Here is a 27,557-nt window from a genome sequence, read left to right as displayed (position 1 = left end):
AGCCTGGTTGAATAGACGTCAGCGACTCGTGTGAAGTGTATTGACTTTTGTTGCGCATGTGCAGTGGATGCTGATGTAATCGTCTGTAGAATTTCTCACAGCTGTGTGCCAGTTCTGCCTGGAGAATTTTATCGTTATCATCCTCCGCCTTTTCCCCAGGTATGTATTAAATCAAGTTAATAATTGTTTTAAAGTTGTAGGTGATAGGTGTCCTTGACGACTTGTGAGTATGAATCATATATATGCGAGCTCTGTGCAGACACATATGTGAATGTTTTATTCAATGAAATGCACAGACTGTTATACAGAATACATGCGTGCGCTAACGTTATGCCATATGCCCTAATTTTGACACTAATTATCTGGTATGCAGAGGAATTTGTGTACCTGTGTCAAACAATATTTATTGAAAATAGGCTTACATGTTTTGACACAGACGACGTGCATATTGTACGCGGTTCTATCGGTATTTTTATGAAAGACAGCAGAAAATCAATAAAATGACTGAGGTTGGTTGGCAAGTCACCAGACGAGAGGTTCATGTATTCATGTACCGACATTACACTGGGAGACACGAATGTACTAGTTTTTTCATATTTTCTACTAATTCTGAAATTTTCACCAATTTTACCAAAAAAGATCTAATTTAACCCAACCCAGTCCATTTTTTCAGCATCGTATCTAATTATGAATTTTCATGGCTAATTTTCGACGGTCAAAGCTAGTTCTGTGAATCATATCCAATTTAACATGACCACCGTCTAATTCTATCGAGCTATCTAGAAATCATGAACTTTACACTATTTATTTCATGACTATCTAAAAGTTTCCCCGACAGTCTAGAAATGTCCGACAGGATCTATTTTTTTCTCCACTGACGCTAATTCTGCTCCTCGAATCTAGTATTGACGGAGCAATCCAGTTTTCGTGAAAATCGCCTAATATTAAACGTCATGACGAATATTGCGAGATTCGCCTCGGGCGGTTCTGTCACGCGGCAATACCAGCACTGCCAGCCGTAGACTACTTTACCTGGACAGCAGCCATCCGTGACCATCGAGTCCCGCGGCTAGCCTCGACTTGGGAGCGCTCAGCCGTGAAGCGGTCCTACCATAATCACCTATACGGTGTCGGTACCAACTCGAATTAAGTGTTCAAGCTATAAATATGCGATACATACACGATAAGATACATACATTATGTATATCACATGATGTATATCTATATTTCTGATATCACATACGATACATTCACTTTTTTTGCAGATTGTTCCAGTTAAATTTTCATTAAATGTGCTGCATGTACATCAATATCATAAGACACCTGAAAAAATAAAAGTATTACATTCACAATACGACTATTACATATTTATTGTCATTCAATTGAGGCAAATTTTGTATCAATAAACGATTAAGTTGCGTACTTACCGTACGTTTAAATCTGTTTTTACCCCAGAATCATATATATATACTGTTGTAAATTTTAAGCATAGGCAAACGTTAGCCAAGTTCCGTTGTGGTAATTTGAAATTGAAAATAGAGACAGGCCGGTATTCTCGTCCTCCCTTAGCATTACATGAGAGGAAATGTATTTTATGTCAGTCAGGATAAGTAGAAGACGAGCGCCATTTTTTAATTGACTGTGAGTTTTATTCAGATATTAGGCGAATTTTATTTAGTGAAGCAAGCAATTATTGTCCAAACTTTTTAGAATTAAACCCATATGAACAATTTCATTATCTTATGACAAGTGATGATCTTCAGCCTATTTTAGCTTCTTCACTCTATCTGATGTATCGCAGAAGATCCTGTTTTACCTATATTTAACAGAACTTTTTACTATATTGTGTCTCATAAGTCTGGATGTGAATATAATTTTAATGCAACTTGTAAAGTTTTTATGACTTCTACTGTATTTTATATATCTGTAATATTGACACGTGACACGTTAATAAAATATTTTGTATTGTATTGTATTAATAAAAGAAAGAATATTGTATCGAAAACCTCTTGTCATCCACTTCACAAGGACACCTGGACAGTTGTTGATTACAAGGCCTGGGGCATTTCTAAATTGAACCTGCTGGTTGGCTTCCTACCTTAGGCGAGAGCACAGGTAAATCCCCGCCCCCTTTTTGGGATGAACTATAAGCTGGTTCTGTATTTAACAAGACAAGTATATTAGTCCTACAATATAAGACTTCGAAGGTACAAACGTTATCTTTTACGTTTATTGTCGGGTATCAACATTTTTGTTATTTGCCAAACCTCTAAGTACATCTTCTTTGGAACAGATGCCTGCATCAGAGACCTATATATCCACTATATACGTCCCTGGTTAAATATAGAGGAATATTGTAATTAGCAATGGGTTACACTATCCGAGCTCTAATATATACAAGCTTACTAATAAGAAAATTTGAAACTGTATGTATCACATCGATGAGATTAGAGACTTGTGATATACAAGTCTCTGATGAGATATAGAAAAACAACTAAACTATAAATCCTATATAGTGTCTCCGATATTCTATAGATGTTTCTTACTGAATATTGAACTGTTTTTTATTATCCATACATTTATAATGACGCCGAGGGTATAATTTGTATGCATTTCATGTAACATGTTGAAACCGACTTCTCTGTGCATATTTTGTTGTGTATAGTGTGACCAGTATAGTCATTATGAATCAAACATGAAATAGAAGATTTGTAAAAAAAAAAAAAAAATATGTGTTGAACTATCATGTCTTACGTTTGACATAAAGAAAACAACTGTGTTATATAATAAAATCTTTCAATTCAATTCAATTCATTTATTACTTTAAACCTTACGGTTTATCAGTAGTATTATCAGCAAAGCGTCGTCGTTCCAAGCCGATGTTTTTAATTCAATTTGTGAAACACCTGATAATAATAATATGTTTATAATATGTACTTATGGGCCGTATGGCCTAAAGTCAATAAAGAATTTGAAATTTGATAAAACGTTTCGTGTTATTAAAGATATTCTTTCCTTATATATGATCAGTGATAATCCTATATAGCTTTATGGATTCGTACGTGCTAACTTCGGAATAACATATATTGATATCAGAGAATTTGAAATTGTGTTTTACAGCACGTTCTAGATATCGCCTGAATTAGCTGTTTTTGTTTTCACTCTTATCAGTTTCTATGTTTGCAATATGACTACACTATTGTATACTCCACACACCACTCATTCATTCGATATTACCGCTCAGAAATGTCATAACATCTGTATCGTCATTACATTGTATATTGATGCTGTCTATCTTTCGTTAAATTGCATTTTAAAAATAGTGAAGATAAAGAATTGTATTCTGTCATTTTCAGCATGCTTATAAGTCGTAAGGATTGAATTGAATAAACATTTTAAACAAAAAAAGACCGGTCTATAATCCTTTAATTGATTCGATCGCTGTATAGAAAACCAAGGTACCGTTACAAAAACTAAATTGTACGGGTTAATGCCGGGGGCTAAGATCTCGCAGCGGTTGCTATGACTACTCTGTGTGTCAAGCGACCGCGATCTACTACCTGTTCACCCGTCGACACGGGTGACCAACTCAGACTTTTTATCTATGTGATGAGAAAAACGTCCGGATTACTGCTGGAATTTTACTTAACTAACATTTCGTTTCCGATATGGAGCTCCGGATTCGGAATCAGAACTTCCGGACTTGTGAGTACAAATATAACGTTACGGAAATTCGTTCCCCGACATTTCCGTCGGGATTGTGAGTTTTACGGACTATCGGCGTCCAGATTTAGCGGGTCAGCTGTATTGGTATATATAACAGAAATACAAACACAAAGTGGAGTACGGGTTAGATATATACATATTATGTACAATTTGGATCTCATGGGATTCGAAAATAACCTACACATATTTATACATATGATCCCCCCCCCCCCCCCCCCCCCCCTACACAGAACAATAGAATATTTTCACTAAATACATATACACATACAAAAATGTACATGCACAATTATATTGATATTATCAAAAACACGTTCATCTTTATAATACCGTCAGATATGTCATATGTCTCCGATACCGTGAATCAAACGTTTGTATTCAAACTTGTGATGTACAGTGGACCCTCGATAATCCGAACACCTTCGTTCCCAGTCCAAACCGTCCGGATTACGAGTTTTCCGGACTGCCGAATTTCGTCTACCAGGTCAAAAAAATTGTCGTGTAAGAGTTATCTCCCTTGATTACATACAATCCGGGACGTTTCATAAACACGTCTAATTGTCAGACTTTTTAACAATAAATATACTTATGTTTCTGATATGATTTTTGATTTCTTTTGTAGAAAGTAAAAAATAAACTTTGTTTTTAAAAGAACATGTAAAGTGAAAGTTGTTTTATTTATAGCGGGCATATGTGTCCTACAAACACCACACATGTGTCACGTCCCGGAGGTTCACAAACAAGTAGAAATTACAAACGTTAAATACCTTAAATAAAAGACCCGGATTTTACAACTTACCATCAGTCCATGTTTTTTTATGATTTTTACGTACCAGAAACCCCAAGCTATGTATCTAAAAGTACGCTACACCAGCGAGAACTACCGAAGAAGTCCGATAATTATTGAACCCGTATTAACTTAACAATGTGACGCTTAATTAAGTATCATACGACTATTGACTAATTTGTGTGTAATCAACCCAGTTCTTGTGATCACTGCTTAATACGTAAATGTGTATGTAATTAATAACGTGCATCTTTCAATGAGTCGTCGTTTCACGTAACGGTGTTACAAAGCCGATATCCGTGTTTACCCAATACAAGTGTTCATGATGTTAATTACCGATCATAAATTTATTACATGTATTTGAGATTGATTAATTATGGTATCACGTACTGTATGTTTGTGCGTAAATTCTTGCTAATTACGAAATAGCAATATGTGTTCCTATAAAAGTTGCCGTCTGTAAAATAACTATAATAGATATTGTACGTCAAGTTCATAAAAGCAAGACCAGGCTATACTATAAAATCCTTTAATACTGTAAAGTTTAAAAAGGTCGTAGAGAAAAAGTAATGTACCGTTATAAAAACAAAAGTTACACTTTGTAACACAGGTAAACACCCGGGGCTATGACCTGGCAGCGGTCACTATGACTACGCACAGTGTCAAGCAATAGTCTGTGTACAGCTGTCGACACGTGTGACTTGCTCCGACATTTTTTCTCCTCGTGGTGAAAAATCGTCCGGATTATTGCGGGAAATTTACTAATGAAAAGTACGTTCCGTTCCCAAAATGGGCTTCCAGAATAGGAATCCGAATTTCCTGACTGGTGAGTACAAATAACGTTACGGAAATCCGTTCCCGTGCATTTCCGTCCGGACTGCGAGTTTTCCGGACTATCGGCGTCCGGATTATCGCGGGTCCACTGTACACTGAATGGTCAACAAATGATAAACGTTCTGCCTGATGAGAGTCGCCGAGCGATGTGTGCGACATCATAGGGATTCCATTAGTTCTGTTTCTAAATAATAAGACAATTTAGGCAAACTTGCTATAGAAATGCAAGATATTTAAATATGTTTTCTTACATATTCCTTGTTGGAATCATGTATAAAGTAAAAATGTAATTTACCTAAATATACAAGCAAATATAGGTGTTTTTTTTTTTAAAAACATATTTTTATTGCTTCAAATGTAGGCATGAGGATTGGGCAGAAGTTATACAACTTATTAAAGCCCCCTCCTCCAAACATTTTTACAACAATGTGACACAAACAATGGACATTTACATTAATTTTACGATTGACAAATTAGAAAGGAAGACTAAAGAGAGAAAGTGAAAGGAATACAGATAATTATACAAAAATGAATTTATGTCTAAAAAAAATTTTGATTTACACACAATAACATAATATCTGCCTAGAACAAACTAACTACGTTTGCACGCTCCTTCATCTTATCATTGTCCTTTCATGCTCATTCCTTAATCGTTCCCCTTTTGATAATCAAGCTCCTGCTAAGTAATATAATATAGGTTTACAACAGGGACATAAACCCTCAGTAATTGCATGTATGACATATAGATATTAGACCTCTCATTTTATGAATACTTGGGTTAATACAGTAATACTGTGGGATGCATTTTGAACGAATAATTTTCATTTCAATATGTTAAAGTGTACCCTGAATGAAAAATTACATTTTAATATGTTATTGGTATTGATTAATAAACAAGAATGCAGAAAACCGCATCAAAATCGGCCGACCCATTTCCGAGTAATTGTGATTTTTCTCGAAAACACACCTGAAGCCCAAAGCCGAAACCAGGGACATATAACTTTCTTTTTAAACGGTGCCATATATAACATGTAGCATCTCACTAATTTTCTCTCATAACGAGCCATACACAACATGTAACATCTTACTAATTTTCTATTATAACGGGCCAAATACAGCGTGTATCATCTTACCTATTTTCTATTATAACAGGTCGTATATAACATTTATATTAAAATATTTTATTCATATTTTTTTTATTTTAACGGGTCGTTGTAACATGTATGACATTTGAATAACCGGCCGTTTATAATGACTTACATCATATAGCCTTTATTATGGGGGCATGACAGGCTTGTTACATACACATGTACCAGTATTGATTTCGGTTATAATACTTCTAGTAACACAAGTTTAAAATGCAATTCATTCAAGATGTGAAATAAATGCTGATCATTTTGGGGTTTTTTTATTAGCCAAAACAGAAATTATACCGTTATTTGTGATTTTTGGGTAATTGTCCGCAATTGATAAAACGTGTCCATGAAAGCTCAGTAACTCCCAGACAAGATTCATAGAGTAAATTTCAACATCATGGGTACATATATGAATGAGGTAATTTAGGTTAATTATTCTATAGACAAACGTTTGAGATATGATTTTTTATTCGTTTGTATAGAAAACGAAACTCACTGAATTCCAAAAATAATGTGTTTGATTTCAACAAAATGTATTCCCTATAGTATAAACGCAATCCTTAATAAAATTCAAGCTCAATTTATGTACAAACAACCTGTAAAACCATGTTTTCGGAACTCCTTTGAAGTGCACAGAAACCAAACGCGTGAACTCACGGCGTGTGCTGATTAGAACACCAGAAATCACGGACACCTGTGGTGCAGTGCCAGGTGTGATGAGCTTGTGGACCGTAATTTCACACCTGGTAATTGTTTAGCTGTATACTAACCAATTCAAACTTGAGAATTCGTAATTCTCCGAACATGTTTATACATCTTTTAAAAGTCCTTTTTTAAGTGAAGATATGACTTGCGACACGAATTGAAAGCAAAACCACCAGGGTCTCGATCACTTCATAATAATGACACAATTACAAAAATAAAAGCAAAAAAATACATAAAATTTGGAGGGAAAAAAAATCATACACGAAAATCATTACGAGTTTATAAATTTTAGTATTAATTATGATTAGTCACGATGAAATAAATTGTTTGTGTTTTATCATTAAAAACGGAGCTAAAATAATGGTTTTAATAAGTACCTATGCTTTATACCTGTACAGAAAGTATCAATTATATTATAATTGTTGCGAATCACTTTTATATAATTTCACTGACAACGATCGTATATAAATTATGTCTTTCTCAAGCATTTAATCGTCCTTGATCCCTGAGACCATGACATGTAAAATAAGGGATAAAATCTGTATATGTAGAAGTTTGTTGTAGACTTTAACACTGGTATTCATACGGGAGAGAGATTTAGTATATTGTAGATCATGATGATTATAATATATTACTTTCTAAATTAAGTGTCCTTCATGACTAAAGCGGGTTTTGCATAGAATATAACGCTTGAATTTACTGTACGTGTGTTCGTCTTTTCTCACAAACCAGAGTATCCAGAACTGTTGTATTGTTGGTATGTTTATTTGAATATTAATTTGCGAATGAAATGGCACATTATTTTAGTTTAATTTGTTGATGCTGTGTTGCTTTCTTTGGTAACGAGTAAGAAATGGTAAACACATAACTAATATACATTTATTGGTGATTGACCGATTATTACACCAGTCTGTGTAAACCAAGCGGTCATTTTCAGAGTCAATTTCACTATGTTATTATTTTTTTTTTAACTCAAACTTATATTGTTGGATTCCGACTTCTCGTCGGCAATATTCGCCAAATTCAACAACCTCAAATCTCATGTCCAGATCGTATTCGAACATATTTGTACTGATACTGTTCACACTGTCCTCTATGCTACTGGCCACCATACCAGTCACTCTGTTCAACCTGTGACGTCATAGACTGAAGAGTTCCAAATCAGCGTGACTGACCGATACGCTGATTAGCAGTCGATCGACAGGTGCAAATCGCGTACTTCGATGTGCGATATCTCGGCACTCGGCCAACCGATTTTGATGCGGTTTTCGACATTCTTCTTTGGTGGTTACAAAGAATAACACATTTGATTATCGTTTTTCGTTCAGGGTACACTTTAACATAAATAGATGAAGGAACTCGTCTCCAATACTTTCATTGCAAAAATCTCCTTTATATATATATTATACCACCTTCCTGTCATTATACGAATTTTTAAATTAGACGTATGAAATTTAGTTAAATGTAGTGTATTTATTTCCGATAATATTGTTAATTGTGGAAGAACGAATCGTCTGTATCATTTGAGTCGGTACCGACATCGTAAGTATAGGTGATTATGGTAGGACCGCTTCACGGCTGAGCGCTCCCAAGTCGAGGCTAGCCGCGGGACTCGATGGTCACGGATGGCTGCTGTCCAGGTAAAGTAGTCTACGGCTGGCAGTGCTGGTATTGCCGCGCGACAGAACCGCCCGAGGCGAATCTCGCAATATTCGTCATGACGTTTAATATTAGGCGATTTTCACGAAAACTGGATTGCTCCGTCAATACTAGATTCGAGGAGCAGAATTAGCGTCAGTGGAGAACAAAATAGATCCTGTCGGACATTTCTAGACTGTCGGGGAAACTTTTAGATAGTCATGAAATAAATAGTGTAAAGTTCATGATTTCTAGATAGCTCGATAGAATTAGACGGTGGTCATGTTAAATTGGATATGATTCACAGAACTAGCTTTGACCGTCGAAAATTAGCCATGAAAATTCATAATTAGATACGTTGCTGAAAAAATGGACTGGGTTGGGTTAAATTAGATCTTTTATGGTAAAATTGGTGAAAATTTCAGAATTAGTAGAAAATATGAAAAAACTAGTACATTCGTGTCTCCCAGTGTTACCTGCCTATAGAAACCTCTCTCCCCGACATTTACACATACGACTAACACCAGTAATTATGCCAGTTATAATCAGTGAAATATTGGCTCAGCTGAAAATAGCTAGCAGTTCCCACACATGAAATGTGTGATATTTTGCCAAAATCATGCAAAATAAGAAATATCTTACACATTTTCATCAAAATGTGGCATAATGTTCCCAATTAATTCTATGTAGACACAGACTGCTAAAACTAGATAAAAACACTGAATATATAGCATAGTGAATATCCTATTAGTAAAGTCTTTTTATGCAGGATATACACTTGACATATTTAAATACAGGATAAACATAATTATTGAAGATATGGGTTTAACATGTATGTGTATAGAGATAAATAACTTCTGAATTTAATCATGTGAAATACAAGCAGCCTTAAATATTAATTTACAGATGGATCAACCTTATAAACACATCCTCATAATCTCACATCCTTATAAACACATGCTCATAATCTCACATCCTTATCAACAACACCCTCATTATCCTACATCCTTATAAACAACACCCTCATGATCTCACATCCTTATAAACAACACCCTCATGATCTCACATCCTTATAAACACATCCTCATAATCTCACATCCTTATAAACAACACCCTCATAATCCCACATCCTTATAAACAACACCCTCATGATCTCACATCCTTATAAACAACACCCTCATGATCTCACATCCTTATAAACAACACCCTCATAATCCCACATCCTTATAAACAACACCCTCATAATCCCACATCCTTATAAACAACACCCTCATAATCTCACATCCTTATCAACAACACCCTCATAATCCCACATTCTTATCAACAACACCCTCATAATCCCACATCCTTATAAACAACACCCTCATAATCCCACATCCTTATAACAACAACCTCATAATCCCACATCCTTATAAACAACACCCTCATAATCCCACATTCTTATAAACAACAGCCTCATAATCCCACATCCTTATAAACAACAGCCTCATAATCCCACATCCTTATAAACAACAGCCTCATCATCTCACATTCATATAACAACACCCTCATGATCTCACATTCATATAACAACACCCTCATAATCTCACATTCATATAACAACACCCTCATGATCTCACATTCATATAACAACACCCTCATGATCTCACATCTTTATAAACAACACCCTTATGATCTCACATCTTTATAAACAACACCCTCATAATCCCACATCATTATAAACACATCCTCATAATCTCACATCCTTATAAACAACAGCCTCATCATCTCACATATTTATTAACTACACCCTCATCATCTCACATCCATTTAAACAACACCCTCATCATATCACATCCTTATAAACAACACCTTCATGATCCCACATTCTTAAAACAACATCCTTATAAACAACACCCTCATAATCTAACATCCTTATGAACAACAGCCTGACAATCTCACATCCCTATAAACAACACTCACATAATCTTACATCCATTTAAACAACACCCTTATATTAAAATATTGCATCCTTATAAACAACACCCTCATAATCTCACATCCATATAACTACGACCACATAATCTCGCATCTTCAACAACAACACATCCTCATAATTTTACATCTTTAAAGCCAAATATCATAGATAAATGAAACACACATTAAATATGGCTATCTATATGGCAATTTGTTTATTTAAAAAGCGAGATAATTTTGAAATATAGTCACCATGTAAAAGTGGCTACATAACTGTATTAAGTGCTTTGCCAAAGAACGCAACCAAAGCAGCACAGTATGGCCCCCACAACAGCACAGTATGGCCCCCACACAACAGTACAGTATGGCCCCCACACAACAGCACAGTATGGCCCCCCACACAACAGCACAGTATGGCCCCACACAACAGTACAGTATGGCCCCCACACAACAGTACAGTATGGCCCACACAACAGTACAGTATGGCCCACACAACAGTACAGTATGCCCCCACACAACAGTACAGTATGGCCCCCACACAACAGTACAGTATGGCCCACACAACAGTACAGTATGGCCCACACAACAGTACAGTATGCCCCCACACAACAGTACAGTATGCCCCCACACAACAGTACAGTATGGCCCCCACACAACAGTACAGTATGACCCACACAACAGCACAGTATGGCCCCCACGCAACAGTACAGTATGGCCCCACACAACAGTACAGTATGGCCCCCCACACAACAGCACAGTATGGCCCCCCACGCAACAGTACAATATGGCCCACACAACAGTACAGTATGCCCCCACACAACAGTACAGTATGGCCCAAACAACAGTTCAGTATGGCCCCCACACAACAGTACAGTATGGCCCCCACACAACAGTACAGTATGGCCCACACAACAGTACAGTATGGCCCCCACACAACAGCACAGTATGGCCCTCACACAACAGCACAGTATGGCCCCCACACAACAGTACAGTATGGCCCCCACACAACAGTACAGTATGGCCCTCACACAACAGCACAGTATGCCCCCACACAACAGCACAGTATGGCCCTCACACAACAGCACAGTATGGCCCCCACACAACAGTACAGTATGGCCCCCACACAACAGTACAGTATGGCCCACACAACAGTACAGTATGGCCCACACAACAGTACAGTATGGCCCCCACACAACAGTACAGTATGGCCCTCACACAACAGTACAGTATGCCCCCACACAACAGTACAGTATGGCCCCCACACAACAGTACAGTATGGCCCCCACACAACAGTACAATATGGCCCACACAACAGTACAATATGGCCCCACACAACAGTACAGTATGGCCCACACAACAGTACAGTATGGCCCCCACACAACAGTACAGTATGGCCTCCACACAACAGTACAGTATGGCCCACACACAACAGCACAGTATGGCCCACACAACAGCACAGTATGGCCCACACAACAGCACAGTATGGCCCCCACAACAGTACAGTATGGCCCACACAACAGTACAGTATGGCCCACACAACAGCACAGTATGGCCCCCACACAACAGTACGGTATGGCCCCCACACAACAGTACAGTATGGCCCACACAACAGCACAGTATGGCCCCCACACAACAGTACAGTATGGCCCCCACACAACAGCACAGTATGGCCCCCACACAACAGTACAGTATGGCCCCCACACAACAGTACAGTATGGCCCCCACACAACAGTACAGTATGGCTCATGTTCCAAGCTGTATGTAAAACGTGTATCAAACCACACACCTTGGGTCCTCACCTTGGATTTTATAAGTTGGATTCTCTGAGCTATCACATATGTGCTATTAAGCTATTCAAGGACTTTCATTAAAAGCATAGCAGCCAGACATATTTAGCTTGTTTTTGTCTTGCTATAGGGCACCTCACTTTCTTTATAGTTTCTGATAAAACATTACAGCAGATTGATTCTAGACTAGAGGTCTCTTCAGACAAGTGGCCTTTTTGAATGTTCAATGTGTTTAAAATAAAGTACCGTCTGTAAGTTACAGAACACCCTAGTGTTATACATTAAAATCAGCAGCTGGTTCATTAGTATAAATTAATAGCGATGTAAAAACATCTAAAAAATCTTCTATGAAATTTGATTCTAAACAAATTGGTGACTTGAGATCATTAACAAAGATTTACCAGACAAGATTGTATGTGTATTTGTTTGTTAGTTTGTTTATCCAAGGATAAATTGAAAACAAATTTATGTAGAGTTTATAATTATTATGATGCATTTTCCATAATACATAGTGTAGTTATTAAATTTTTTTTTTAAATGAATGATATACATGAAGAAAATTGGAAAAAATATCCACTGCTAGCTCTAGCACCATTATCAATGTTGTTCTCTTGGATTTATAAACACATCTATTTGACAGCATCAAAATGAGGGATACGATATGTTGACAGTTGACAAGGGAAGTAACTGTAATCACAATTGTTTGGTTTGTTTTTGTTTAACGTCCTATTAACAGCCAGGGTCATTTAAGGACGTGCCAGGTTTTGGAGGTGGAGGAAAGCCTGAGTACCCGGAGAAAAACCACCAGCCTACGGTCAGTACCTGGCAACTGCCCCACGTAGGTTTCGAACTCGCAACCCAGTGGTGGAGGGCTAGTGTTAATGTGTCGGTACACCTTAACCACTCGGCCACCGCGGCCCCAACTGTAATCACAAAAAAGCTGCATCTTTATGCATACTGAAAAGTGAAAAGTAAAACTTTATCTTGGAACTGTTTGATGATAGAAGCTAAGTACCATATTTGAACTAGTAGGAGCACATCTGTTCCTGTATTATAAGCTCACACTCTATTTTACGGCAGTTTGGTATGCTTTAAAGTCCAATGTAGCATGTTACGTTTTTACTGTTAAGTCAATTCAGTCTAATATATACACTATTAAAATGAAATGTTTTGTGTCCCCCCCCCCCAACACTGATGAAAACTTATCAATGAAAATGGTTTATAAAGGCACACCCTATTTGTGTTTTTGTCAGCATACAGCATATTGTAGGGGGAATATGTTAAGTAGGATTTTTATTGTCCTGCAAAAAGTTCACCGTTCATTGCCACCAGAGATTACGAATAATGCCTTTTTCGGTTTATTGCAGACCAATGACTTTACAGTTGTTTCCTGAATAGATCGGTGTGTGATTAATGGGAATTATGTACCACGGAAAAAAATGGTTCAATTTCCTCCAAAGACAATTAAGTGATTATATAACTAACATATCCTATAGACAATTACTGCCTTTAGGTATTGTTTGGTTTTAATACAAAATTTAAAACCATCATGCTATTAATTGTTACATTTCCATTTAAATAGATTTTATTATAAGCTTTAGAATAGTTTCTTGACATGCAAGTGAATCATAATTTCTAAAAATAGAGGTCTTCATTATAAAAAAGTGCATTTTGAAAGTGATTTATTGATTAAACTTTTTTCAAACAAAGCCAGAACAGACCTCTTGCATGATTTTGTTAAAAGCTTTGCAGTTTTGTTGCACAATATAATATAATCACCACTGGTAGCTATGGTAACCAACATCCAGAATATTCATGATTGGCGTTACCAGGGTTCCAGACCAATATGTTGTGTTTATAAAGCAGCTAAAACAGTGTTGTAAACTTTTACATGTTATACAAGTTCTTTATGCCTTTGGATACACCTTTCAATCTCAATACTTTTGGTTTATTTTCAAGTTATCTCCCCTTGTAGCAACATTCACTTTGTGACCTGATCATAAAATAAGCACTAATTTGACCTTTGCTCTTTAACCTGGTGATTGTTATATAAAATTTGCGCTCTTGATTCCCTTATTGAAGTACACAATGATTTGATATTCAGACCTATGAATTTGTGAACTTGTCCTTCACATTTGGGCCCTGGTGTAAATTATGCAGTGAAACTTGACCTTGACACTGACCTTGACATTCACAAAAGATGATTTTAACATGAGATATTCCAGTGTAAAGGTCGATGTAACTAATGATTTTATGCTCGTAAATATATGTCAGTGATAACTCTTGGTCATATGAATATAGTGAGGAAATTTGGGTTCTAGTTGTATATGTTTATTTTACCCCAAGGATCTTTTCAAAATTCCCAAACTATATTTTAATCTTATATTTTTATCTAATATCTGACAATCTATACTGTAAAGAGCTGTACATATAATTTGAACACCTGTGTAATTGGTATATGTTCCTCGATCATCACTTCCCCAATTCGCTGTACAAACAAAATCCCATTTTACCCTTAAGGTGATTATTCCCAAAAATTGCCAGGAAAAATACTGAAATTGGATGAGATTTTCTTCTAATTATTCCATAGATTTTACAGAGATTTTCGGCAAGTTCTCGCAGATCTTATCCCAATATTTTCCCTGACATTTTCCTGGTAATTATTATGTGTATATGCATGGGCCCCTCTGAGTAGGCACTGTTGGAAATGAGTCCTTTCCCTATAGTTGAAAGTGTTTTTATTATACAGAGAAGACAGCTAAATAATGACCCAGGGGCTCTTGTCTAAATCACAAGTACTTGAGTTATTATTATAGAAAATCAGCTTGGACAGATTTCCTTTTTACAGAATACTTGTTTACAATACTGGAATATTTACTTTAACTTTTCTCAGATTTCCGTTTTACAGAATATTGTTTACAATACTGGAATATTTACTTTAACCTTTCTGAAGAAGAAAGGAAACTAATAACAGATGCTTTGGATTGTCTTCATGAAGTTTTCATCTAGTCTTCAAAGATGCTTGAAGCTACACATGTGTCAGAGCTGATATATGTTAAGGTAGAGAGCTCTGGTGCTCTATTTTGTTCACCTCCCACTATGAAGAGCTCCAGGAAGGGGAGGTTATGGTGGTAAAATGTATTCATCTTTGACAGAATGTTATATTGACTTGACAGTATATTGTATAATCATCCGGTATGTCATTAAATGCTAGATTTATAAACGTAGATAAATGCCAGCTGTGTGTGTATAGATAATGCTAGTCATTAAGTAACTCTTCAAAGCTCTGTCATCTTAAATTACGAACATTATTTTATTCACCCTTCCAAAAGGCTTGTGACCATAACTTTGCAGTGGTGAGGCATGTGTCATATATCACATATATCCATCCTTTGTTCAAATGAATGACCTTGACCTAATTCAAATGTTGCAGAGGTCAAAGGTGTTAAATCTTTAAATGATATTGTCTCTTCAACAAGAAATTCCCAGAACAATGAGATTAGGCCAGTAGCATGCTGGGATGAAGGATACCAAGTTTGTTAGTATTAATGACATTAACCTACTTTCAATGTCCCAGGGGTCAGATTTGTTAAAATGTTTAGACTTAATTTCAATTGTTAACTAAAAGCTTTTAAGGCCCAGGGCAATGATATTGAGCCATACTGAATCTGTTGAAACGAATAAATTTGTCCTATTTTCAAGGTCACAGAGATCAAATGTATCAAGTAGATTTGTTTCTAAATATCAAAATTCCAAGGTATGTTACGTTTACTGAAAAGAGCTGGAATAATTAAAGTTCCACATCCATGACCTAAAGTAATTTTGAAATAGACATGCATTAAATCATGGGTGAGTAATTCAGACCCATTTAAGACCTCTTGTTTTCTGGATTTTGTTTAGGCTTGTCAAAATCATGAATCCCTTGTGAAATTATGAATATAAATAGGAAATTCTGATCAAACTGACTGACTACTTATATCGTGACAGTTTCCTTTCTTTCTCTCCTTGATTAGTTTAAACTTTCTTTTATTCAGACATTTCAAAAACATGTATAGTTACAAAATTGAATGTACAGAATAGGAAATAGAAACAAGTGTCTCAGACACTTATGTAAATCTATCACCTTATCATAAACAGCAAATATAATGAGGATGGACAACATAGTATTGGCATATAAGACCATATATTAACATTGAATAACAAAAGTTTAAGCAAGGAAAAGAAAAGGAAAATGGTGAATACTTGGTGTAGAGTTCAGATTGTTGAGACAGACAACTTGACTTTAAGTACAAAAACATGCTTTTGGAATAAATAAAAGTTTATGAAAACCTGTTTGTTTTAAGTATATAATCTTGAACAGGTTCCCAAATAGTAAGATATCTGTTGTAATATTAAAAGGTAAGGAATATGATATAAATACTGCCTTCTTATGTCGTCATACCTGGCACATTCTAAAAGGAAATGGGTAGCGTTTTCAACTTGCCCGCACAGAAAAAGCGGAGATTGAACAATGTTTTTATTATATAAATCTATATATATCTCCTTGATTAGTCAATGTCTCCTTGACAACATATGTTGCCAGGATATAAGATATGTTAAAACAAACAGCTCTGACCCTCATAACATGTAAACATATATTATAGATATATTATTACATATTCCCTTTAAATTTCAGACCTGACCACTATGTCTGACATTTTTGTGGCCTTTCCATCAGTAACGAAGAACAACACAGTGATATTTGGAAAGAATTCAAACCGCCCTCCATCAGAGGTACAGGAAGTGGTCTACTGCTCGGGGGCACAGCATGCCCCTGGTTCGAAGGTCAAGGTCAGTAATCACAGATTATCATGAACAGTTTTTGAGGGATGCCACCCAAGTGATGCTGGAACCTGTGTAATCTAAGCACTTGGTTAAGATTGCGCTGTGGTCATTATCAAATTCTTCTGGTTAATAAATATCCATGATCAACTCAGGTAAATATGATAACTGTATAATGTCAAAAATGTAAATAAAGTTCATTTAATGTATAGCGAAGCTGGACTGGGATGACTGCCGGCAACAAGGAAGCTCAACACTAAGGTAGAGCATCTGGCTAGTAATTGGAGGTCCAGGTTCAAAACCGGTATGGCTGTGCATTTTTCCTCTACTATTACATATGGTGCCCAACTTAATACCCACAGAGGAGGTAAAGGGTCTCGTGTGTGTCTTCGGGGTCGAAGACTTTGTTGAAGGAGGGAGGAATTATGTTGTGGAACTGGACTGGGATGAACGCTGGCGACCAGATAGCTCAATTGATAGAGTGTCTGGCATTAAGTGTTCGGAGTTCCCCGGGGTTTAAACCCTGGTCTGGCCGTGCATTTTTTCTCTCCTATTACAAATATGAAATTCTATAAAGAGAGAACAAAAACAAAACAAAAACTCTAAGACATGAAAATATATCCAATCTTCTGTTAAAATATATCATGGCTACTATATAGGCAGACCATGTAGCTAGACGGTGGGATGTGCTGAGGCTGCTTACTTGACAAGACAGAGCAATCCTTGATTCTATCCATGATATTGATTGGTGTTCGACAACAGACCGACAGTGCACTGCTATTCATGTATAATTGTGTGTCTGCAGCTCATTTCATTCTGGGCTATGAACAGTTAGGTTACGGGGTACATTCATATCAACGGCTATCATCAAACTGTACGTGTGTAGGTTAAGTTTTAGGACACGTACGTTATAGATAAGAAGATGGTAACAGGTACTCTCATTGTATATTAAGCCAAATTCTTAAAAATTTAATTTTAATCCTGAATGTTCTTCCCAATAATCCAGTTTTCTTCCCAAAATAAAGCAAAATCCGTCCCGAGTACAGAAGGTTATATAAAGTAGGTATTTTACAAATTGCTTCATGCATCCATGTACGTATATATATTAGTTGTCAAAAGGAGGTCTTTACTGAATCAACACTGTCTGCTTCATGTTTGACTGTAGATAACGGTATTGATTTGTTTTTAATGCTGCAAATTTGAAAAGTGAAAAATCTTGAAATTGTTTGAATTTTCTATTACAGTGTACGTTTGTGGAGGTAGATCAGGTTGATGAGACCTATAACGTGATCCTCAGTAAGCCAACATGGTGCTGGGGCGCAGAAATGGGGGCCAATGACAAGGGTGTGTGTGTGGGCTGTACCTCCGTCTGGACCAAACTTTGTCATCAGGGAGAACATGCTGACAAACTCATAGGTGTAGACTTTGTCAGGTAATGAACCAGTTACTTGACTTGTAAATGGTTGGTCTAGTATTCATAGACAACAAGAGTTTAGTTGAATAAGACTACATTAACAGCAGGACAACAGCAATATGGATAAGTATTGATGGTATGGACCTGTGTGTGTATCCTTGTGTCATAAATCTTATACTGAGGTATATTTCATTATTGTAATTCAGACATTATTAATGATATTTATTTCAATTGGGTATTTAAGGGGATAAAACCTTTGGGTAATTGGCTGCATGATTAACTAGACTTGCACTGTATCAATCGAATGAGTATTAGAAAAATTCTCCTTAGCCAAGATGGTAGAATATACGGGGTTACATTTCTGTTATCACACAGGAGCTTAAAGATTTGTATGTTAGTTTGTACAGTACATCACACCATCTTTAATTACTCTCGCTGTAAAGTACGACACTAATGTATGCCATTGCACAGGGTCTTTAAGATTTGTGTGTTAATAGTTCATCAATTAAATCATACCGTCTTTCCTCTAAATAAACGACATACTGCATTATCTCATCACTCACTGCATTTTTCCAGACTGGCTCTAGAGAGGGCAAAGTCTGCTCGTGAGGGTGTGGACATCATAACGTCCCTACTGGAGAAGTACGGCCAAGGAGGACAGAACACCAATGATGTGAATTTCGGCCAGTGGACATACAACAATTCTTTCTTGATAGTGGACAAATCAGAGGCCTGGGTGCTGGACACCGCTGGTCAGTTTTGGGCTGCGAAGAAATTTACATGTAAGTGACATGTAAATCATTACAGTATATGTCAGTAATCCTTTGGTTTGTTTTTGTATAACGTCCTATTAACAGCCAGGGCCATTTAAGGACGTGCCAGGTTTTGGAGGTGAAGAAAAGCCGGAGTACCCACAGAAAAACCACCGGCCTACAGTCAGTACAAGGCAACTCTGAGGGTTTTGAACTCCTGACCCAGAGGTGGAGGGCCACTCGGCCACTGCAGCTCCCTTCAGTAACCCTAGGCCTGCTAAGAAGCCTATCCATCCATATGTTTATTACCATGTTCATGTCTAGTTCAGTGAAATGCTAAAAAGCAACAGGGAATACTGACATTAAAATAAAACCGTAATTCTTAAACAAAGCCAAATACATTGTACAAGCAAAAATATAGATTTGCATGGAGACACTTGAACAAGCGGAATTTGTCCATGTGTTCTGGAAGAGAAGGCTTAAATAAGAAATTGATGCAACTTCATTGTCCTGCAATAAATCTAACCTCTATTTTGGTAAAAAGATATGTATTACTCCCCTGGGCTTTTTACGGGATTCTGTCTTGTCCCAAATTCTGCCCTGTCCCATTCCGTCCCCTAACCGATCCAATACCCATCCCATATCCATCCCATCCCGTCCCTGTCCCATACCGATTCCATATCCGTCCCTTATCTGTCCAGTCCCATCCCTAACCCGTATTTGTTCCATACCTGTCTCATCTCCTGTTCTTCCCTTGTCCTGTACCTGTCCTATACCTGTCCTATACCTGTCCCGTACCTGTCCCGTACCTGTCCTGTCCCATCTCGTCCCCAATTCTTCCCCTGTCCCGTACCTGTCCTGTACCTGTCCTATACCTGTCCTATACCTGTCCTATCTTGTCCCCAACTCATACATGTCCCCAACTCATACATGTCCCATGCCTGTCCCATACCTGTCCTGTCCCATTTCGTCCCCCATTCTTCCCCTGTCCCGTACCTGTCCCGTACCTGTCCCATACCTGTCCTGTCCCATCTCGTCCCCAATTCTTCCCCTGTCCCATACCTGTCCCGTACCTGTCCCGTGCCTGTCCCATACCTGTCTCATACCTGTCCCATACCTGTCCCATACCTGTCTCATACCTGTCCCATACCTGTCTCATACCTGTCCCATACCTGTCCCGTACCTGTCCCATACCTGTCCTATCTGGTTCCCTGTTATCTTCCTATCCGTTCCTCAATAAAACTTACATTAGTGATCTGGTTTGTACGTTATTTTAATCATGGTTGATACAATGGATATATAAAGAATACCTTGGAGTTAATATCCAGAGTACTGACCTTCTAATCGTTTTGATAGAAATATATACAACTTTATATACTTGATCAATGGTTTAAATAAGCCTTTCAAGTATTTTTTATTTAATATTTGTGGTATTCAGATTTTCATTACTTTGTAGCTGGCGTCCACAACATCTCCAGTGCTCTGTCCATCGACATGGAGATGGATCTAACGTCTCCTGGACTAACAGAGGCGGCCATTTCGGCTGGATACTGGAAGGCTGACCAGGGAACATTTAATTTTGCGCAGGCATTTGATGCGGAATTCTCCGGATTATCATTAGCTGAGACACAGCTGCCAAGTAATCGTGTAAAAAAAGGGAGAGAACTGATGGAGAAAATGGTTGACAAGGGTATGTTATTAGTCTGACATGTACAAAAATAATTAACAATAATCAGAATAGCCACATTTCTTATCTCTTTATCACCATTATTTCTTGTTTTATTCATAATCATGAAAGAGTTTCTCAGAGTTCCATATTATATATTGGTATATATAATACCTGTATTGAGCTTGTTAAGCATCGTGGCTAGCTTCGTAAGACTCATAATATTTGATATACAATTACATGGAAAAGAATACAATATTCTATTTATCACAAACCCTAAATAACCATGACGTCAACATTTAATAAACCCATCCCTGGTAATAAGCCCATTGACATATTGCTGTTCCATTGTTAGCTCACCTGGTCCGAAGGACCAAGGTGAGCTTATGCCATACCGTTGCGTCCGTCGTCCGTCGTCCGTCCGTCCGTCTGTCGTCCGTCGTCCGTCGTCCGTCCGTCCGTCAACAATTGACTTCTTCTTCATAACCACACATCAGAATTTGACCAAATTTGGTCAGAAGCATCCCTATGGGTAGGGGACTCAAAATTGTACAAATGATGGGGCTGACCCCCTGGGGGCCTCTGGGGCGGGGCCAAAAGGGGTCATTTTTGCGCTATTGATATAAACGACTTCTTCTCTGAAACCAAGCAATGGCTATCACTCATATTTGCCTGGTAGCATCACTATGGGGTGGGGATTCAAAATTGTACAAATGATGGGGCTGACCCCCCAGGGGCCTGAGGGGTGGGGCCAAATGTGGTCAATCTGGCTATATTGATATAAACGACTTCTTCTCTCAAACCAAGCAATGGCTATCGCTCATATTTGCCTGGTAGCATCATTATGGGGTGGGGATTCAAAATTGTACAAATGATGGGGCTGACCCCCCGGGGGCCTGAGGGGTGGGGCTGAATGTGGTCAATTTGGCTATATTGATATAAATGACTTCTTCTCTGAAACCGAGCAATGCCTGTCACTCATATTTGCCTGGTAGCATCACTATGGGGTTGGGATTCAAAATTGTACAAATGATGGAGCTGACCCCCCAGGGGCCTGAGGGGCGGGGCCAAATGTGGTCAATTGGGCTATATTGATATTAGCGACTTCTTCTCTGAAACCGAGCAATGGATATCGCTCATATTTGTCTGGTAGCATCACTATGTGGTGGGCATTCAAAATTGTACCATTAATTGGGCTGACCCCCCCGGGGGGCTGAGGGGCGGGGCCAAATGTGGTCAATTGGGCTATATTGATATAAACGACTTCTTCTCTGAAACCGAGCAATGGATATCGCTCATATTTGCCTGGTAGCACCTACTTGGGGTAGAAATTCAAAATTGTACAAATGGTGGGGCTGACCCCCCGGGGGGCTGAGGGACGGGGCCAAACAGGGTCAATTTGGCTAAATTGATATAAACAACTTCTCCTCTTAAACTAAGCAATGGATATCTCTCATATTTGCCTGGTAGCACCTACTTGAGGTAGGAATTCAAAATTGTACAAATGGTGGGGCTGACCCCCTGGGGGTCTTAGGGGCGTGGCCAAAAAGGGCCCGTTTGGCTTGATTGATATAAACGACTTCTCCTCTGAAACCAAGCAATGGATATTGCTCATATTTGCCTGGTAGCACCCCCTTGGGGTAAGGATTCAAAATTGTACAAATGACGGGGCTGACCACCTTGGGGCTGAGGGGCAGGGCCAAAAGGGGCCAGTTTGGCTAAATTGTTATAAACAACTTCTCCTCTGAAACTAAGCAATGAATATCTCTCATAATTGACTGGTAGCATTCCCTTGGGGTAGGGATTCAAAATTGTACAAATGATGGGGCTGACCCCCCTGGGGGCTGAGGGGCGGGCCAGAAGGTGTCAATTTGCCTAAATTGATATAAACAACTTCTTCTCTGAAACTAAGCAATGGATATCGCTCATATTCGCCTGGTAGCATCCCCTTGGGGTAGAGATTCAAAATTGTACAATTGGTGGGGCTGACCCCCCGGGGGGCTGAGGGGCGGGCCAAAAGGGATCAATTTGGCTAAATTGATATTTTTAGAATTACAATAAAACCAATGTTCATGTACGTCCATATAAAATGCTTATGATATATTGACATAGCAATACCAGTTACAAATATACTTAAGCATAGTTCTCTTGTTTCATATCTCATGAAACCAGGTGAGCGATACAGGCCCTCTGGGCCTCTTGTCTTGCAATCATTTTACTAGTTCCACTAAATTTGCTAGAACACTAATAGTGAAATCAGGGGGACTATAGCTAGGTTTCCTTCCGTCCATCTTGTACGTAACATCAAACTTTATCAGCAGCTTCATTCCTTGGGGGATTCACATAAAGATTAAAGACCATATCTTGGATAAGTTCAAGTTCAGGAATTTTGGGTCAAGGTCAAGGTCACTTAATATTTTTATTGGGGACTGGTAGGGGACATTTATTGCTTTAGTGCCCAGTATGCTTGTTATCTACAAGTGAAAACACAATGAAAGCTGCGCGTAATATCATGACCATAACTTTGTGATGAATTATCATTTTGACTGATGTTGCTTATGATAGTGAATGTTCTTCACATAGGATTCATGTCTTACAGATATTTTCTAGTTAGTTTTCAAAAAAGATTAATTTCTTTTTTGTAGGAAAATTTTCACTAGAGAATATGATAGAAATTCTTCGCGATGAAGAGAGCAGCATCAATTTCGCTGGTGACATTTTAACAGTCGGAAGTCAAGTTTCGATGTTGAACGCCACAACGTCAGAATCTCCCGACAGTCATTGGTTCACTGGAACACCAAACACCTCTGTGTCAGTCTTCAAACCATTCATCTTCTGCCCAGATATCGACATTGGCGATATTACAGTGGCTCCCTCTGTTGACAAACATCACAAATTGTATGATGCTCATGAAAAGAAGCGAACATTAATGGAGGGAAAATGTGCGTCTGGTGAAAAGCTCCTTGGAATCATGATGGCATTGGAACGCCAGTGTTTGATAGACATACAGGATTACCTACAGAATTTTTCTAAAGACTTGATTGATGAATCTCGTGACCTTTTCAAAGACGTGGCAGAGTCAGAGGTCAAGTTCTACCGATGAACAAATTAAAACAAATCATGCAAAGTTGTGAAATTTACATTTGTGCTTTATCTTATCAAAATTGGATTCCAAACTGGAAAACAGATTTGATTTGAGTTGTTCCAGTTAAATGAAAATCCATTTTTCCCTTAAAAATATTGTGCATCAAAGTACATAGTCGAAGCCAAGAGTGAGCTTTCAATATTCTCACATAGCTTTTCTCCTTAGATTTCTGATCATGTGATATATAACATTCAGTAAAACCTGCTTTAGTCAAACTCTGTCCAGCGTTCCTAATATTAGCCCATGTCTGGTAATATGAATCAATAAGCCCATACCTGGTAAAATAAATCAATAAGCCCATGTCTGGTAATATGAATCAACAAGCCCATGATTGGTAGCAGATCCATCTGCATCTATTGTAGTTCAGGAGCTCTATTTCATTGACCTGCAATAGCCCACCCACTACTTCAAATCAAAGTTTTGTGCTGTCCCTGGGCTTATCGTCTCATCCTGATCAAATTAATGATAGATATTTGACGTAATCATATTCTTAATGCTGATCAATCAAATATCTGGTCACACAAAAAGGTTGTTTGGTTCCGAAGTAATGGATTTAATCTAGAAAAATTGTTCAGTGTCTGTAAAATTCAATCCCAGGCCCCAATTTCATCAATATTTTTTAACTTAAGGAAAGTTCCCTAATTAGCTAAGGTTGTTTTTTTCCTTAAATCCAATAATGGTTTCCTATATAGAATGTTTAGCTGTTTCCTTATTGATAACTCGAGGGATGTTGATCAAAGTGGGACCAGATCCAATCCACATTCTGGTAAAGTTTGTCATTTAGAGAGTCCACATTATCAAAAGCTGGCTGTTTTGATTATCTGGATGTCTATAATTATATTTTGATGTTTTGTAGAGTTTGGCTTAGCTAGTTTTACTCCAGTGATACCGACAACATTCCATTATTCTCATGTATTTATGCCTTTTCCGTGCTGTAAGCTTACAGTCTTGTTAGACCAGCATGATTCTTCAGAACAATTTCACCAAGAATAAGCTTGTAGAGTGTGTTTATGGTAGAATTTTAATTAGTCCCCCACCAGAACTGTCGGAGGGGACTCTTTAGTCATTGGTAAATAAAACATTATCTGTCCGTCCATACAATCTTGCTATGATAATGTTCATAACACCCAGAAGATTACCAAGCCTGGTTTATATGAGTGTGTGTATCAAAAGTAGGTCACTGTAACCTTCATATAAGTCTTAACTGTAAATGTTTTTCTCTGCATCATAGCTTCCAGAAGCACCAAGTATTTTAACATTTGATAGTTGTAAAACTTAATACAACCGTCGTACAAAGTGAAGGATTATCTCCCTTACGTTTTTGTCAAAGATCACTACTTTCATTTTGGCATGACTGTGGTCTTTTTTAATTGGTTCATTGCAAGAGCATGTAAGGCGAAGGCAGAATCTTGTAGTAGTTGGTGACTACCTCACTGAATAACATACCTGGATACCCATTGCACATTTCCCATTGCAATTGTGGTACAGTGAGTGTGTCTTTCCCAAAGATAAAAACAAGACAGCACAGTTGTCTACATTTGCATGATATTAACTTTCAGAAGAAAATAATCGACCGGGAAGAGGATCAACCACACACCTAGGATCACTTCTTATAAGGTCATATTAGACTAATACTCTAACAAATGACTTATCACAACCATCTCCCACTTAACAAAAATGTAGGAGTTTTTTGTCCTAAGTTTCATCAAATCAGTCGTCTTGTACTGGTGGGGGACTTTATTAATTGTCCTTAGGGCAATGTCTCGTTCATTAGATTTCCTCAATGTTTTGTTCTGTTTTCTTGTAACTGCTTTTGAGATTTTGTGAATGTTTTGCCAATATTCTGTGATTAATTTAAATATGATATAGTTAGAACTAAGATTTATAGAAGATTTTCTGTGAATTGTGAATTATGACATTTTTTTTCCCACTTATTATTACGCTTCCATTGATATCTCGGATCTTGCCAAATGTAGTGTTATTATCCACAATATTTATTACTATTTTTTAAAATTTATTTTAAATTTGACATGATAAATATTAACAACAAAACACTGCATGGGACAAAATTTAGTTGAGCCTATGTCTTTCTGAACAGTGTTAAGGTCACATTCCTTAGAAAGGGGACATAACTCCTGAATCCTGTAGAGAGTATCTTTTTAAAGGGGACACAACTCTGAATTCCTGTAGAGGACATTGTGAGAACACCTGTTTTAATCTGTTTAAAGGGAAGTGAGAAAATGTTTACTTTCTTAAATAAACAACTGCAGATCTTTAAAGTGTTCTATTTAAAACGTTCACAAATAATTATTTAAATATATATATTATATTCATTAGTTCAGATTTAAATGGTGAACAATTTTTTATATGCATACCAGAAAAAATCTTGGTGAGCAATATTGTACAGGATCAAGCATTCTGATCTACCACAGTTATGTCCCTTTGTCCCATTCTATTGGTGTCATGTTTAGGATTTGCTTTTTAAAACATCTTTACTGTATTTATTATAATGCAATATAGATATACACATATTCAGATATTTTATTAGAGTTTATGGCATTAAATGTATATTTGTATATAAATGTGGTAGAATTTGATCTACAATAAAGTCACAACCTGCTTTGGTGGTCTGAAGCCGCTATCATATTTATTTTCACAATATCAAATTATAGCACGTAACCAGATTTAAAAGAATGTGTTGGTATAATGATGAATTAGTGCAAGCATCATACAATTAATGTACTTACAGTAGAAAACAATTAACAAAACCTGCAATAAGTGAAAATCACAAAAAAAAACCATGTATAATGTGTAAAATGTATCTGCCATGTGTGATACACTTATAAAGATGAATATTATTGTTTATGCATTAAGTGAATCTTTGCTCATGTTTTATTTATAAAATGTAGAATGCATATTATATTGTATTTATCTGGAAATGAGCTCATGTCTAGTAAAAAGCCAATCAATATATATATCTGTCATTATTTAGTAAATCAAATGAAATGTGACTGTCCTGTTATAAGTCCAACCCTGAATTTGAACAGGTATGAAATAATATGATGGATCCCTGGGCTTATTTTAGGATAAATACGGGATCGAGAGAAAACACATTGTTAGATCATAGTGACGGAATTACGATTCATGTAATGCTTTTGTGTATGAGCAGTAAATAATTATTTGAAATATGTAA

General features: G+C 37.3%; 1 protein-coding gene across 1 annotated transcript; it reads left to right on the top strand.

The window, feature by feature from the left end:
• On the top strand, window positions 1-27,557 carry LOC117343588 (secernin-3-like). The gene is made up of 6 exons (XM_033906016.1): window positions 1-159; window positions 17,242-17,396; window positions 18,632-18,819; window positions 19,378-19,583; window positions 21,010-21,243; window positions 23,865-27,557. Exons 2-6 carry the CDS (start codon window positions 17,253-17,255, stop codon window positions 24,320-24,322), a joined length of 1,230 nt encoding a protein of 409 aa, XP_033761907.1. The 5' UTR covers window positions 1-159; window positions 17,242-17,252; the 3' UTR covers window positions 24,323-27,557.

The sequence above is a fragment of the Pecten maximus genome, chromosome 15, assembly GCF_902652985.1.
Source record: "Pecten maximus chromosome 15, xPecMax1.1, whole genome shotgun sequence".
Classification (NCBI taxonomy): Eukaryota; Metazoa; Mollusca; class Bivalvia; order Pectinida; family Pectinidae; genus Pecten; species Pecten maximus.
This window is presented reverse-complemented; position numbering and strand designations above follow the sequence as displayed.